The sequence below is a fragment of the Chiloscyllium plagiosum genome, chromosome 3, assembly GCF_004010195.1.
Source record: "Chiloscyllium plagiosum isolate BGI_BamShark_2017 chromosome 3, ASM401019v2, whole genome shotgun sequence".
Classification (NCBI taxonomy): Eukaryota; Metazoa; Chordata; class Chondrichthyes; order Orectolobiformes; family Hemiscylliidae; genus Chiloscyllium; species Chiloscyllium plagiosum.
The window spans coordinates 97,943,932-97,960,933 of NC_057712.1; the positions used below are offsets into that span (position 1 = coordinate 97,943,932).

The 17,002-nt window shown below is 40.7% G+C and overlaps 1 protein-coding gene across 2 annotated transcripts in view; it reads left to right on the top strand.

Moving 5' to 3' along the window:
• Positions 1-16,004, top strand: part of rars2 (arginyl-tRNA synthetase 2, mitochondrial) — a 76,949-nt gene extending 60,945 nt beyond the window's left edge. For both annotated transcript variants that reach the window (XM_043686906.1, XM_043686915.1), the window contains exons 16-20: positions 3,678-3,787; positions 8,530-8,625; positions 9,046-9,120; positions 9,548-9,611; positions 12,847-16,004. In XM_043686906.1, coding sequence (XP_043542841.1) covers positions 3,678-3,787; positions 8,530-8,625; positions 9,046-9,120; positions 9,548-9,611; positions 12,847-12,933 — 432 coding nt within the window. In that variant the 3' untranslated portion in view covers positions 12,934-16,004. The remainder of the gene's footprint in view (positions 1-3,677; positions 3,788-8,529; positions 8,626-9,045; positions 9,121-9,547; positions 9,612-12,846) is intronic.
• Positions 16,005-17,002: the final 998 nt, after the last annotated feature.

A 17,002-nucleotide genomic window follows, 5' to 3' on the forward strand; every position in this document is an offset into this window, starting at 1 on the left:
TTGCTCTCGATATGGCCTCCACTACATCAGGGAGACAGAACACTAACTTGCGGAACGTTTTAGAAAACACCTCTGGGACACACGCAATAAATAACCCCACTGTTCTGTGGCCGAACACTTCAACTCCCCTCCTACATGCAAGACCTGGGCCTCCTCCACTGCCAAACTGTAGCCACTCGACACCTAGAGGAAGAACACCTCCTCTTCCACCTTGGGACCCTCCAACTACATGGGATCAATGTAGATTTCACCAGTTTCCTCATTTTACGCCCCCACCCCCACTCTTTTCCTGGATCTAACCTTCCAACTTGGCACTATCCTACCTCTCCATCTTACTTCCCATCTATCTGCTCCAATCTCCTCTCTGACTTATCACCTTCACCCCTGCCTCCATTACCTCTCGTATTCCCTACTACCTCAGCCCTTTCCATTTATCTGTCTGCCCCCTTGGGCCACCCTCTCATTCCTGATGAAGGGCTTATGCTCAAAACATCGACTCTCCTGCTCCTTGGATGCTGCCTGACCAGCTGTGCTTTTTTAGCACCCTACTCTTCAACTCTGATCTCCAGCATCTGCAGTCCTCACTTTCTCCTATTTACCTAACCTGTCCGTATAATGGTCAATTTCTTATTTCTTCACTGCAACTTACTTTCCTACTTATTGACATGACCGAAGTGGTCAATTTTTAATTCTCAGATCATTGATTAGACTAGATTAGATTACTTACAGTGTGGAAACAGGCCCTTCGGCCCAACAAGTCCACACTGACCCGCCGAAGCACAACCTACCCAGACCCATTCCCCTACATTTACCCCTTCACCTAACACTACAGGCAATTTAGCATGGCCAATTCACCTAATCGAGCAAGGTGTCCTAAGGGGTGCTGTGATCTGGAGTGCAGATTTGCAATATTTTCCTTTATTCTCGTTGAGCTGTTACGATTAAAAGCAAGATGTGGTTTGATGGACATGTTGTTGCCTCACTGAATAGTTGGTAACAAGTTCCTCCTGACCATTCATGTCCTGCTGCTGTGCTCGCAAGGAGAGCTACAGAGTGTCTATGTAGTGTTTTTGTTGTCCATTCCTGGGCCACTGATCTTTTGAGTATTGTGAAAACTGGATTTGGTGGGGAGGCACTTTTTGATCATTCAGATACAGCCCAATCCATTGGCTTTTTGGACAAGCTTTTCCTGAATGTTTATGGAATGGCACTGTTATGGCTTCAAGAAGGACATTGGTTCTTTGTTTAGTGGTCCTCTCATTGAATGTGATGGAGTCTTTGCTGATGGAATTTCTCTTGTGCTGTTATAAGTTTCACACTGTGAACAATATGGCAAAGCTGTATGTTCTAGCCTCGTCATCACCGATTCTTATTTTAGATTAGATTTCCTACCGTGTGGAAGCAGGCCCTTCAGCCCAACCAGTCCACACCGACCCTCCGAAGAGTAACCCCCCCAGACCCATTTCCCTCTGACTAATGCTCCTAACACTATGGGCAATTTAGCATGGCCAATTCACCTGACCTGCACATCTTTGGATTGTGGGAGGAAACCAGAGCACCCGGAGGAAACCCACACAGACACAGGGAGAATGTGCAACTCCACACAGACAGTTGCCCAAGGCTGGAATTGAACCTGGGACCCTGGTGCTGTGAGGCAGCAGTGCTAACCACTGAGCCACTGTGCCACCCTTAAAACCAGCTGCTCAGTAATCTGCACAATTTGATCCTGAGAGTTAGTAGGCTGGCAGCCTCTGCACACTCATTCATCTATAAGGAATCTCTGCTGGATAGAGTCTCTGATTTGGAGGAGAGGTTGATTAGTGGTAATGTCCCTGGTTGGGTAAGGCAGAGATCCAGCGTAATGCTACAGGGCAGTGGTGACATTTAAATTCAGTTAATTAATGATCTGGTATTAAAAGCTGGTCTGTGTAACAATAGTACCGTGAAACTATCATCAATTGTCATTAAAAACTGATCTGGTTCGCTAATGTCCGTTTCGGGAAGGAAACCTGCTGTCCTTACCCAGTCTGACTTGCATGTGATCCTGCAGCATTATGCTGGACCCTCTGAAGTAGCTGAGCACCATTGGACCAATCCGCTGCAGATATCAGATATATTGCCATTGTTCAGCAAAGTAGGCAGACAGGAGGCTGGAAGAACACAGCAGGCCAGGCAGCATCAGGAGGTGGGGAAGTCAACGTTTCAGAGGTATGCCAGGCTTGCTTATCTTGCTGTGTTCTTCCAGCCTCCTGCCTGTCAACTTTGGATTAAAGCATTTGCAGTTTTTTTGTCTCTAACCAAGATTGTTCAGGAAGGTAACTCATCACCATTACCTCGAGGGCAATTGGGAATGGACAGTAATTGCTGACCTTTGCTCCACTAAAGAATTTCAAAACCTGTTTCCTAAGTAGCCATATATTAGGCACCCACCTTTGTTACGCACTTTAAAACAAAATGGTGGCCAAATGCAGCTACCCAAAATGGAGGATGTTAATTTCCTCCAAGAAGAGAATGACTTTTGTGATGCTGAGCCCCATGATTTGAAAGGAATGAAGAGAGAAAGAGTGCCTACCAGGTTTTGCATCTTCTCCTTTCTAATTAGCATGCCCCTTTGGCATCTTGGTGTATGTTTGACACCCAACCAAATCTGAGCAGTCTTTCAGTCTGAGAGCCTCTCTTCAGCCATGTTGGCAGACAAAGGTTTTGAACTTTAACAAGCTCTTCCTGGATATGGGCAGCACATGCTAGGATCCAATATGCTGGTGGGTGGGTGGGCACTTTAGAAGGGCTTGGAATTTCTGCTTCACTGGGTTTATTTTCCTTTGCGAGGAACTGCCTAACCTCACCCAGTGTTTCCAAACCATGAGCTGAAACTCAGTAACATTGAGGCATGAGGATTGAGAGTTCATCACCTCCTTTTGTCAGTACACCAAGCTGCACCAGTACACTGATTGTGTTGTATGTATATTTTAAACGCTCTAAGTAGATTGTTGGTACTATATAAAAACCGAACAAAAGTCTTAGCTAATGTACACTTTTGCTATTGTGACTGTTCGACCACTGGGCCTGTAGAATGTGTTGACTATTTTGTAACCAGCAGGGAGCACATTGCACATTAATGTAAAGGCCTTTTAATAGATCAAAGCAACTATGTAAGTAGTATTGCCAACTGTGTTTAAGTATGTTTCTGGAGGTTTAATCACATAATTTTCCCCTAAATAACACCCATTAATTGGCAAATGCATCCATTCTGTGAAGCATTGTCTTCCTGTGCCAATTGGTAAGCAAAGAGACTCATTTTCAATTCGATGATGCTTGACTGTCAGCCAAACAGCCTTATTTGTTTCCATCCCCATTTTCAATGTGTTTATATCTGGCAAAAAGAAACATTCAAAGAAATGATAAAGAAGTGCAATTTTATTTTAATGTCTATGACCTTTCTCTAGGATTGCATGTTCTGGAGATTGATATTCAATCCCTGGAGACTCCAGGTCAATCCCAGAATGTTGGAACCTTATGTGCAGGATGTAACAGAGTTGTCAAATTGTGAAATATATATATATTAATGACCAATATTTTCATTGCTTTCCCAAAGTCAACTTTTCCTGAGTTTCTTCCAAGTTAGTAAGTTAGGATTTTTTTTAAAAAAGTGACTAACTCTTTAATGTACTTTATAGGATTTCAAAGGTCCCCTCTTGTCTGATTATGAATTCGATTGGGATCGTGTCCTCCAAAGCCATGGAGATACTGGTGTATTCTTACAATACACACATGCAAGGCTGTGCAGGTAAGGTGCAAGTGCGGAACAGCCAAATGCACTTTGCAAGGTGTTGGATCAGTGTAAAACATATATAAAGTTTTCAAAAGGTCAAAACTGCAGGTTAGTGGGAAATGGAAGGGCATTAGGATTTGTTTATATTTCAAACTCTACATTCCTGTTTATCCCCGTAGCTTTTATTCCCCTGCTTAGAACGAATCTACCTTCCTCTGCCTTACAAATATTTAATGACTTTGCCTCAAGTCTCACAACCCTCAAAAAGGATTTTCCTCAATGCGTTCCTGAAAAGGCAACTCCTAATTTTAAAACCGTGTCGTCTAGTTATGGACTCAACCACAAGAGGAAACCAAATTTCCATAATCACCTTGTCAAGATCATTCGGAGCCTTCTACTCTTCAATCAAGTCAACCCTCACTCTTCAAACCTCCAGTGGATGCAAGCTTACCCTGTCCAACCCATCCTCCTAAGACAATCCACTTACTTCATGCATAGATCTCGTAAGCCTCCTTTTAACCACCTCCAAAGCATTTACATCTTCTTTTAAGGAGGCCAAAACTGAACACTGTATTCAAGATGCGTCCTGTCAATGCCTGTTAACTGAAGCATAATATCTTTACTGTTATATTCAATTCCTCTCATAAGGATAGCATCCCATTAACCATTTTGAATACCTGTGTACTAACTTTTTCTGACTTGTCTACCAAGGTTGAAGTCCATCTGCACCCATAGAATTGTCAGTTTGCAGTTCCATCGGTTTGCTTAGTGCTGCTTCCTTTATGATTGTAATGTCACAGAGTTCATCTCTCCCTTTCACCTCCTGATTTACACCTATTACCAGCATGTTTTTGTATCCTCCATAATGAAGTCAGAGCAAAATATTTGCTAATTTCATCTTCCATTTTGCCTATCAACTCCATCCTCTGACCAACACTTACTGTACTTTATTTTCTTTTGAAACACTTGCTGTCCACTTTTACGTTCCTACCTAGCTTCCTCTTGGACTGTAATTCCTTCCCACCCATTAAACTTTTTATTTTCTGCCATTCTTTATATTCTGACCAATCCTCTGACCTGCCATTCACTTTGCACAGTTGTATGCTTTTTCTTTATTTAGTTAATCATAGATAGTGGGCCCACTCTTTTAGAATGTTTCTGATATATTCTTAATACAGTAAATGTTTTATTAACCAGCACCTTTTGGGACCAGGAGGGTTTCATTTGATCAAATATTCCAGTTGATCAAGAGATACACAAAATCAATGTAAAAATACACACTAAGTAGCAGAAATTTAATGCAGGAGGTATGCATGTCACTGTTATAATTTATATTTTATTTACAGCAGAAATTACTTAAATAATAATGCAGTTTTGCTGTAAATAAAACTTAGCGGCAGAGAGCCTTCTCTCACACACCTTCAATTGATTTGGAGATGCTGGTGTTGGACTGGGGTGTACAAAGTTGAAAATCACACAACACCAGGTTATAGTCCAAAAGGTTTCATTGAAAGCTCTGAAAGCTGGTGCTTCCAATTAAACCTGTTGGACTATAACCTGGTGGTGTGTGATTTTTAACTTTGTATACCCTCAACTGACTACTCCAACATTGCGGAGATCACAGTAATACAGTGAATTTCGAATATTTAATTTTTGCTGGTTTATTAAGATTGCCAGTTAAAACAAATTTGGTTCGTACTCCAAAATATCACTTTAAGTACCTGCCAGTGCATCTCTGTTGATCCATCCCCTAGTCTCTTGTGGCATTTCACTTCAGTTAGCTCAGGTTTCATTCCCACAAGGCCATATCCCTTTCCAATTAGATGTACAATTCCATCACAGAATCCCTACAGTATGGAAGCAGGCCATTTGGCCCATCGAGTCCACACCAACACTCCGAAGTTAGCTTCCCACTCAGACCCACTGCATTCCTGGTTCCCTGCAGTTCCCATGGCTAACCAACCCAGCCTTTACATCCCTGGAGACTATGGGCAATTTAGCCTTACCAGACTGCCTAACCTGTATACCTTTGAACTGTGGGAGGAAACCGGAGCACCTGGAGGAAACCCACACATACACTGGGGAAAATGTGCAAACTTCACACAGATAGTCGCCCGAGCCTGAAATTGAACCCAGGTCGCTGTACTGGGAGGTAGCAGTGCTGACCATATGTTTATATTGGATTATATCATATTATGGTTGTTGCTACCTAGGGGTTCATTAATCCTGTTGTATTACACAGGTCTGATATAACCTGCTTTCTGGTTGGTTCTAGAACTTGCTGCTGTAAGATACTACCTCAAAAACTTCCATGAGCTTCTAATCCAGGCTACTACTGTCAATCTGATGATTCCAGGTTACATATAAAGTTACCCGTGAATATTGTTGACCCTTTTATCACAAGCACTCATATTTATTCTTGTATACTCTGATTCTTTGTCCCACATTGTTCCTTCAGGTGCCTAAACCCTAATGTCTGGAATTCACTTCCTACGTACCATTCTAATTCCTGACTGATTGAAATATGAAAGGCAGCCATGAATGGTCTTTAGATCGATGAGTTGGGAGGAGGGTGACCAGTCAAGTCTCTGGAGATTGGTCAGCCAATAAAATCTTTTGTTTTAGTAGTTCTACAATTATCTTACTTCAAGCATGTGCACTTGTGAATGTCGGACAGCCAAATCTTGATTTTAACGAGACCTCCGCCCTCAAAGGAAAGAGTCACTGGAGGAGAGAATTCAAATATCTGGATTGGTTAGCCTGGACTCATTATGCACTTTTTAGATGTTTGGATGATAATTCAAAGCAGAAGCAAGTCTCCTGCAAAAGTCAGACAGTTATCTAATTATTAAACCACAATTGTGATCTGATGCACAGCTCAGTGCTACAACTTATGTGTAACAGTATGTGAAGGGGGAAACCTTTAGCTGTGGGACACTAGGCTAGTGATCTTGAATGGAGAAGTGCTGCTTCCCCAAAGCACTTCCTTGGGCCAGGAGGAGAGCTTTTGAAAAGAATTAAATCCGTCCCAGTATCTCATGGGTGCAGATGGGCTGGGCCAGAAATTGACTGGAGAATTTTAGCTGTGGGATTGTAGAAGGGATGGGTGCACGTTTGGGAAATCGGAAGGTGTTCAGGAACTTCAGAGGGGAAATTATGTTGGAGATGGGCAGTTTACTTGCAAGGATACTACATGTGTTAAGTAGTAGGAATGAACCAGATCAGTAATCTTTGAAGATGGGGTGATGACCTTTTAAAAAGGAAGGTAGAAATGTAGTGACCACGGCAAGATATTATTTTTCAGCTAACTTGCAAGTAGTTAGTGCCTTTTAGTACCGCTGGTGGTGTTCTTTTCTGCTGCTTAACATGTGTTCAGCTGTGCAAGGTTGAAGAGAGTTCGAACATATTACCACTGATGCCAAGTCAACATTGCATCCTTATTTGGACGATCAGCCTTTTCTGTATATTTCCTGTGGATGCTCTCTGTGTGTGGAAATATCCTCAGCAAGGTGATATCTGATATGACGAGTGGCTGAAGTCCGAAGGAGCATTCAACTCCAGTCTGAGCACGAATAGCAGCCATAGCATTGGAAGTATCAGGTGACCAGAGCCAGAATCTATTGCCAGAAGTCGTCCAATGAAAATTATGAAACAATCTTAAAGAAATAATAATAGTAGTGACATAAGAGGTCTTAAACTGTCTAACTACAAAATGGCGTACTGCTGGTACGAGGGATTCTTTTAATATTAGCCTTTCTTGTGAGCAATTTGGTGGCAAAGAGGTGACTTGGTGAATAAGGCAGTATTTGACCATCATGAAATCTCCACTGCAACAAGAATCTGTTAGAAGTTGGATTCTAAGTCCCGGTGTGTAGAATATGAACAACTTAGACAAGTTGAGTGAGTGGGCAGGTACGTGGCAGATACAGCATAATGTGGATTAGTAAGAAATTCTCCACTTGGGTTGGGAGAAAAAAAAACAATTCACAGAGCATTATTTCAGTGGTGATAGAATGGGAGCTGGGTGTGCTTGTACGCTGGCCATTAAAAGCGAGCATGCAATTTGGCAGCAAGCAGTTAAGGCAAGTGGTATTGCAAGAGTTTGAGTACAAGAGTAAGGATGTCTTACTACAGCAGTACAGGGCCTTGCAAGAGCACACTTGGAGTGTTGTGTGCAGTTTTGATCTCCTTACGTAAGAAAAGATGTAATTACCTTAGTAAGACTGTAGTGATGGTCTGCCAGACTGATTCGTTGAGTCATACAGCATCCTGGGTTGGCAAATTTGTCCAATGAGCAGAGATTTTACTGAATTTTAGAAGAGTGAGATGGAATTTCATTGAAACATACTAAGTTCTGACAGGACGGAACAGATTGAGGCAGAGATGGTATTTCCCTCAGCCATAGGCTTTAGAGCAGAGTTTTATGGTCTCTGGGTGTGGGATAGGCCATTTTGGACAGAGATGAGAAATTTCTTCACAGACGGCTGCAGAGGCCAAGTCTTTGATATGTTTAATAAACAATTAGATTTGTAGAGCGTTGAGGAATACTCAAACAAGAGTATGGCTTTTGAGGTACAGGATCAGCTGCAATGGCAGAATGACCTCTCTGGGCCATATTTGGACCTACTCCTGTTCCAGTTTTCTATAAAAATACCTGAGACTAAACAGTGACATTATTAATCTTGACTGCAGGGCTCAAGTTTATGACGTGTTCTCCTTGACATATTTACAGCTATGACATTTTTTAATCAATTCAGTTTGCAGAGAACATTTGAAAATAGAATAGAGGAGCAGTTCAACCCTGCGTGTTTACAAGATCCTCAGGCAATTGCATTGCTGCAGCACCTCCTCAGGTATGACAGGTACAGTTATATCTTTTGAGAAGCAGTGTTGCAAATATAATGATTTAATAGCTGTAAGTAATGAATCATCTACTAGTGATGGTTCTTGCTGTTCTAAATTGTATACCTGATCTGTTGTGTTCTGTGCTGGATTAATATCCAGGACACCACTCCTATTGTGTGGCTGGTGAACTACAACACACAAACTCTAACAGTCCAAGGAGTTGATTCTCCAAGAGCAAATAAACAATAAATACCAATCTTACCAAATATACCTTTGTGCTATGAACAAATAATGTGGGTAAATAGTTTGTATTTTAAAATTATAAGAAGTCATTTTGCTAATTTGATTTATTAAAGAAGTGCTTTTCAGATTTTTTTATTGAAGCAGTACATGAAATGTTATGACGAGGAGTCATGTTTTTTTTTAAGGTATGATGAAGTTCTATTCCAAGTTTCGGAGGACCTCCAACCAAAACATCTTGTAAACTACCTGATAATGTTGAGGTAAAGATTGTTGCTGCCTCAGTGCCATTCTTAGATGGTCACTGTCGGTGCTTGAGGATTCATCTCCCTTTCCAGGGTTTCACAGTATCTTGACTGACTTAAAATGGCAGTAGTGGGCAAAATGTCCAATTGAACAGGCACAATTTGATAACTCAAGGGAGTTGAGGGATATGGAAAATGGGCAGGAAGGTAGAGTTAAAGCCCAGCATCGTCCATGACCGTATTGATTGATGGGTGGTACGGTGCTCCTATTTCGTGATGTACCCAATATGTACCTGAGCACTTAACAGTAAGCTTGAAAAGCACCCTCAATTAGAAGTGCTTCCTGAGCCTCTGCTTGGTCACACAGTAGGGCCCCCACTACATTCACAAAAAAAAAATGTAACAATCCTGTTTCTCTTTATTAAAATGTAATTTTTTTTTGCAGTCGTCTTGCTTCTATAGCTCACAGGACTCTACACGTCAAAGGCAGCTTATCTGAAGTAGCAATGGTTAGTATGTATTAATAAATCTGTCCAGCCATTAAGATGTTATTGCACAGTTTATTTAAAATAAATATTAAAAATCCAACAGCATTTTTGCTGTATCAATTTAAAGATTAAGTTTGAGTCCTGTTCTCTTTCTCAGGGGGGTGGTAAATGGGGTCTAACTCAATGTGTTTGTTGATAAAGTTCCGATTGGAACTCTGTTTGTTGATAGAGTTAGACCCCATCTACCACCCCCCGAGAAAAAGAATCGGAAATGACATCACCACAGGAGATGACATCACCAACCCAAAGAAACCCAAACAGGAGTTATCAGCAGTGCTTCGCCCGAAGGCCTACTCAAGATGTTACCTAGCTCAGTGAGCAAACCTATATCCAGAACCTCAACATGAGCTACATATCTTCTCAAAACTTGCTAATATCTGTCCTTCGTTAAGGAGCACAGTATTCTAACTGTAGACTGACTGACAAGTCCTTTGTATGGTTTTTCGCAAAACCTTCCTACATTTATACTCCATTCCCTTTCCCTTTGAAATAAAAGGCAAAGTCCATTTGCCTTCCCTATTACCCACTGAACTTGGATGCTAAAATAAAACAAAACAAAGAACTGTCGATGCTGGACTTCTGAAACAAAAACAGGTCTGGGAAGACTTGTGGGAAGAAAGCAGAGTTAACATTGCTGTTTTTGAATTTGGATGCTAGCTTTTTAGTGATTTTTGCACAAACACTCCAAAATCCCTTTGTGCTGGAACTTTCTGCATTTAACTAATAATCAGCTCCTCTGTTCTTCCTGCCAAAGTAAATAGCCTCGCATTTTTCCTGCATCTGCAAAATCTTTGCCCACTCTCTTAACCTGTCTGTATTCTTTTGAAGACTCTGCGTCATCCTTCTCCTTTGTCTTCCCACCTACTTTTGTGTTGACCACAAACTTGGCTAAAGTTCATTAACTTTCTCATTGGCATATATCTCATGAGTCACATTTTCTTAAACGTCTGCCAGTGTATCTCAACCATGTTTGCTGCTCAAATTCTTTGCCAGCCTATTCCAGTCAGCTCTGCCTTATTGCTTTGTAAGTACAGGTAGACAATTCTTTATCCAAAGCCCTCGGGACCAGCTGTCTTTCGGATTTTGGAATTTTTCAGATAAAGGATTAAATGACATTTTCATTGTAAAAATGTTTAAAAATCTAGCGAACAGCAGACACACCTGTGAGTACTACGAGTGCTGAGACGGAATTGACATCTGCAAAGTGCCGGTGACACTGCTAAGTCATGCCTGAGTGACATGGGTCGAGTGGGTGTGGAGTTGAGTTATTTGTTTGTACACTAAACAACATGGTTATTGAGAAAAAAAGTTCAGGCAAAAAACTTCACATTTCGGAGCTTTTCAGATTTTGAGATTTCTGGTAAAGGGTCGTCAACCTGTACGCTTATTTAAGCTTAGCCCAGTTGTTTTCAACAAAACGTTCTTCACTTTTAAACTGAGTGCTAAATTCTACTATGTTATGGTCACTGCCTCCTAGGGGATCTTTTTTACTGACATCATTTATTAAACTTGCCTTATTACACATCAACGGATCTAAACTAGCCTGACCCCTAATTAGATTGACAACATATTGGAGTAGACTCGATGGGCCAAATGGCCTTACTTCCACTCCTATTTCTTATGGTCTTTCTTATATTGTTCTAGGAAATTGTCCGAAATTCTCTGTTATGAATTCTCCCTCATGGCTACCTTTGGCCAATCTGACTGTGCCCAGTGACATGAATATTATAGTCATTTGTGATTAATGTACTGTCTTTGTTACTTGCCATCATTACCTTCAGATCTATTCTCTGTCCCACTGCATAGCTACTGTTAGGGGATCTAGATTCTACTCTTCAGTGTCATCTTCCTTTTTTTTTATTTCTTTCTGTCATTCACGTGGATTCTACACTTTTCAGTTTGAAATCTTCTGTTATCGTGCTGCATCCCGTAGCAGCAATGCTACCCACCCCCTTTCCTTCCTGCCAGGCCTCTCAAAACGTCATGTACCCCTGATTATTTAATTCCTAGCTTTGATCTCTTTGCAGTCATTACAGAGAAAGAATTACAATGTATAAATACATTAACCTGTATTTGTGGCATTAATCCATTTATCAATTCCAAATACTATTAAGAATTTAAGTGAAGAGCCATTAATTTTGCCATTTTCCATTTTGTTCCCCAGTTAACCTATTTAAGTGTTGTTTTTCTGTTTGTGTACTCTGTCTACTCCTGTCCCCTTTTTTTGGTGGTGGGGGGGGCTATTGTTTTCTAAGTAGCTGCCCTGTAATGCTCTTGTGCCTCCTGCTTGCTAAGCTTACATTTCCCCTCTCCCAAGTCCTACTTATTCATTTCACCAGGACACTGGTCCTAGCACAGTCCAGATTAAGCCCAACCCACCAGAACAGCTCCTTTCAATTCCAGTCCTGGTTCGAGAGCCCCATGAACTGAAACCATTCCACTCACACCAGTTTTTTGAGCCATATATTTAACTTCTTAATTCTGTCAGTTTGCCTGTGGCCTAGTTAGTAATCCAGAGATGATTACCTTAGGCATTCTGCCTTTTTACGTAACTCAACAGTTCAGATACTTTCAGAACCTCCTTTCTTGTCCCAGCAATGTCATTGGTATCAAATGGAACCCTCCCCGCGCACGCTAAGTTCTTCTCCAGCCCTGAGGAGATGTCCTTAACCCTGTCAGTGGCAGGCAGCACGTCCCTCATGGTTCAGATCACTGCTGTAGAGAACCATATCTATCCCTGCTAATTATACGGCCTCTACCTTGAACTTGAATGGTTCCCTGTACCAGGGTGCCATGGACAGTTGCAGGGGTTGGGGTTCCTCAATTGCAACTCTGAGTGTTCATATCTGCTTCACTTGCAGTTACACTGTCCTGTCTCTAATCATAGATTAATTTTGAATTACCCAATTGAATACAATCTTAATATTACAGGGATAATATCATAATACAAGTACAATTCTCAGCTATTAACACAAAAATGGCTGTCTTTTGTACCTAACTACTTTATAATTACTTTATAATTACTTTATAAAGTACTTGGTGTCTATTAAAAACTTTAACAATATAAATTCAAATGGATGTATTGTTCAATATTTTTCATTCTTCAATCCAAAACGTGCAGGTATTTCACAAAGTTGTGCATCCAGTATTTACACTGCTCAGAGCTTTTTTTCACTTCTATTTCTCTTTATTATAGGCAAGGTATCTACTTTTCAAGGGAACTGCTTCTGTCTTATCCAATGGAATGAAGCTACTCGGTATAACTCCAGTGGAGAAGATGTGATGTAGCATCTGCTTTTATATTCTAACCAATTTAATGGCTCTACTCAACATTTAAGTAAAGATGTGACTAAACCCACACGTTTACAATAGCTGATTAAACCCAAAGTAAACTTTGTTTTTAGCTGAGTACCCATCAGGAAGAAAACAAGATGGTAGACTAAAATGCCCTGGTGCCATATTCAGTGGAGAGCAGGAATTCCTCTAAATCAACTCCACAAGTGATGTATGGCCTAGCATCCAGAGAAAAGAAAAATGAAGAGCTGAAGAAAACCTGTCTGGTTTCTGACAGCCTACTTTATAGAACTGAGATCATGAGAAATTGCTGCCAGCTCATCTGATTGTGGTCACTTCAGGTGGAAGAAATGAATTGTATTATTTGAGAGAGAAATTGCAGAACTCTGTAGTATGGAGGGATTTGAGTATCCTAGGACACTAATGTCAAATTGTTAATACACAAGTAATTCAGAATGTTATTTATTGCAAGGAGAATGAGATATGAGTAGCGAACTTTATTGCAATTGTCTAAGCCAAAGTGAGACCACATGGAATATGCACATAGTGCTCTACAACTCCTTAAGGAAGGATATAATTGCATTGGAAGTGGTTCAGCGAAGATTCAGTTGACTGATTCCTGTGGTAAAAGAGCACTTTTATGTCAAAAAGTTGAACAGGTCCAGTGTTTATCCGTTGGAATTTAGAAGAATGAGAAATATGCTTATCGAAACATACCAGATCCTAAGGGAACTTGCCAGGATGGATACTGAAAGGATGTTACTCTCTGTTGGGGACTCAGTTTAAAACCAACAGATATCCCATTCCTGACATGGGGAGGAATTTTCTGAGGATCATGAGTTTGCCAAATTCTCTTCCCCAGAGAGCATTTAAGGCAGAGTAATTGAAATTTTAAACAAATAATTAGACAGGTTCTTGATTCATATGTCTGGTCATATCCTCCTCATTACTTGGTTTCCAAGTTATGTGTGCACCATTAACCTATTTGACCACAATACAGACTGTCCCTTCAACAGAACCATTAACATAGATCAGAAATAGTTGAATTCCATAATGAGATTTTTATTACTGGATTAATAATTCAATTTAATCTCCTAGATGGGGCTGAGGACAGGCAGATTATATGTGGTGGGAACAGTTGAGATCTTGAATGAGGTCAGCACTGACTGAACAATGAGTAGCTAATTTTAAAAAGCCCTTGAATTACCCTTCCAATTCTCCCCATCGACACACCAGCTATCAGAACTGGATTTCTACCCTGGAGGGGAAATATGGTCAAATCAGCCTGTAAAAGTTTAGGCAACATCTGGGGAAAGGGTTGTCTTGTAATTAGTGTGACTAGAGTTAGTATTCAAGATACGGCTGTCATGCACTCCTCCACAAACAAAGCACATCTGCTTTAATTTGGTAGTCATGTTTGGGACCTTCTGTGAAAGATCAAAGACATGAACTTGCACGGTATGTCACAAAACTAGTTTTTATTGTGGTAATTATCCATTTGAATTGACTGATAGCTTTTAGTATAAGCGACACTGTGAGGAGAATCATTTTCATTTGGATCTGCAACCTGTACTTTAGTATTAAGGAAAACAACATGTTTGCACATTGTAATCCAAGTGGCTATAAAAATAGCTGGTGTGGATAATAGCTACACCTCTCTTGTGGAATTAAGACTGAATAAAAGGAGGTTTTATTCTGCATCTGGCTATCCTATTGCTGATCTGGAAGTACAAAATAGGGGTGGGGGGGGGGGGTGGGAGTCCATGCTAATTGAACAGTGATAAATGAGTTGTGGACATTGCCTCTCTAAGCAGTAATTTGCTGATAAGTCACGAAAAGAAGTTAAATGCAGTATTTTTGCTCACTCCAATCCCAACTTATAAATAAGATGAAAATTTGTGGGTACATTTATTGCATCTTTTGTATCCAAGGGAATAGTTTGAAGCACACTTCAACATGAAAATGCTAACATTTCTCTGGTGTTACATCCAATGATAGGTGAATGCACTGAGCCAAGCGCATGAGCACACATGCAGATAGCCATTTTCTGCTGGATGTGGTATAATTTTGAACTTCCATAATTTAGCAATTTTCAAGCTTATTTTCCATGAAAGAACAATCTCTCCTATGAGCCAGAGCAAAGCTAGAGCCACAGTGCTCCGTTTGACTGGTCTCCAAGCAAGTTGTTTACAATTAAACAGGATTGCTGGCAATGGTATACACCACGTATCAGTAATTATCTCAGACTACTGTATTTAGTTGCAAACTATTAAAGAAGTTGAAACTAAGAATTGGCACTGGTTACTTTCCTCCTTTTATAGTTGTCTTCATCTCCAGTGTCATTGCATTTTTTAATTTGAATTGGACCGGATTTATGTCTAAAAGGCAATTTCTGGTTCAGATATGTGACTGTTTCTTAGTACAAGCAAAATGGTCTAGATTTGAATATTACCTTGGGAATGCTGTGGTAATTTTGAGCTGCTGTAATAGATTGTTTTCTTTGGTCTTTGAATTTAGAGGCAGACTGCTGCTGGGAGGTTACTTTTGTACTCATTGCTAGCTTCAATGACTTTGGTTCTCTCATAATTATACAATCTGCATCTGAAATGGCACCAAAATGAATATCCCTGTTCCTCTAACTTCTGTCAAGTTTGTTTACTATGTTGATTCAAACAGCTGATGTGGCTATTTTTGTTTTTTTTTGTTTCTGCTGCTCTATTTGCTCAGTTTTCCAGTGAAGTTGGATGTGGAGACATAAATTGTGAAATTGCTGGAATCTGCAATCTGGTAAAGTCCTTCTGAGACCCATCATGGCTGATAAGATTCTCAACCCCATTCTCCTGCTTTCTCCTCCTTGATACTCCAGAACCTAGCTATCTCAGTCTTAAATGACCTGGCCTCCACAGCGTTCTGTGGAAATGAATTCCACAGATTCACCACTCTCTGGCTGAAGAAGTTTCTGCTTGTCTCAGTTCTAAAATGTGTTCCCTTTACTCGAAGGCTGTGCCCTCTGGTCTCAGTTTCTCCTACCAATAGAAACATCTTCCCAACATCCACTCTGTCCAGGCCATCAGTATTCTGTATGTTTCAATTAGATCCCCCTCATCCTTCTAAACTCCAAGTATAGACCCAGCGTCCTCAAACATTCCTCTACATTAAGCTTTTCATTCATGGGACCATTCTCACAAATCTCCTCTGAACATGCACCACAGCCAGGACATCCTTCTGGAGATATGGGGCCCAAAACTGCACATAAAACTCCAAATGTGATCTGACCACAGCCTTAGATCCCTGCCTTTATATTCATGTCCTCTCAAAATAAATGCCATAATTGTATTTGCCTTCTTAATGAATGACTCAATCTGCAAGTTTACCTTGAGAATTTCCAAGTCTCTTTACACTTCAGATTTCTGAACTTTCCCCCCCATTTAGAAAATAGTCCATGCCTCTATTCTTGCTACCAAAGTGCATGACCTCCCAATTTCCCACATTGTACTCCAGCTGCCACTTCTTTCGCCACTCTTCCAACCTGTTCAAATCCATCTGCAGCCTCCCCACCTCCTTGCTACCTGTCCCTCTACCAATCTGTGTTGTCTGTAAAACAAAACCAGAATCTGTTCCTTCATCTAAAATGTTTTTTAAAAATCACATGAGCTCAGGTTATAGTCAAACCGTTTTATTTGGAAGTACTAGCTTTCGGAGTGCTGCTCCTTCGTCGGATACCTAACTTTACCATAATCATCCAACTCTTCAGAAATCTCATCCTTCACAATGGATTCCAGGATCTTACCCATGACCAGGATTAGGCTAATTGGTCTGTATTTTTCCCTCTTTTGCCTTACTTCCTTTTTAAAACAGGGGTGTTTTCCAGTCCTTTGGAACCCTTCCGGACTCTACCAATTCCTGAAAGATCACCAACACCTCCAATATCTCTTCAGCTATTTCCCTTAGAACTCTGGGGTGTAGTCCTCATTCTGGTCATTCAGTTTTTCTAGCATTTTATCCCTGATGATGGCCACCATTTCCAAGGAACTCCGCTCTGTCCCCCTCACTCTCAA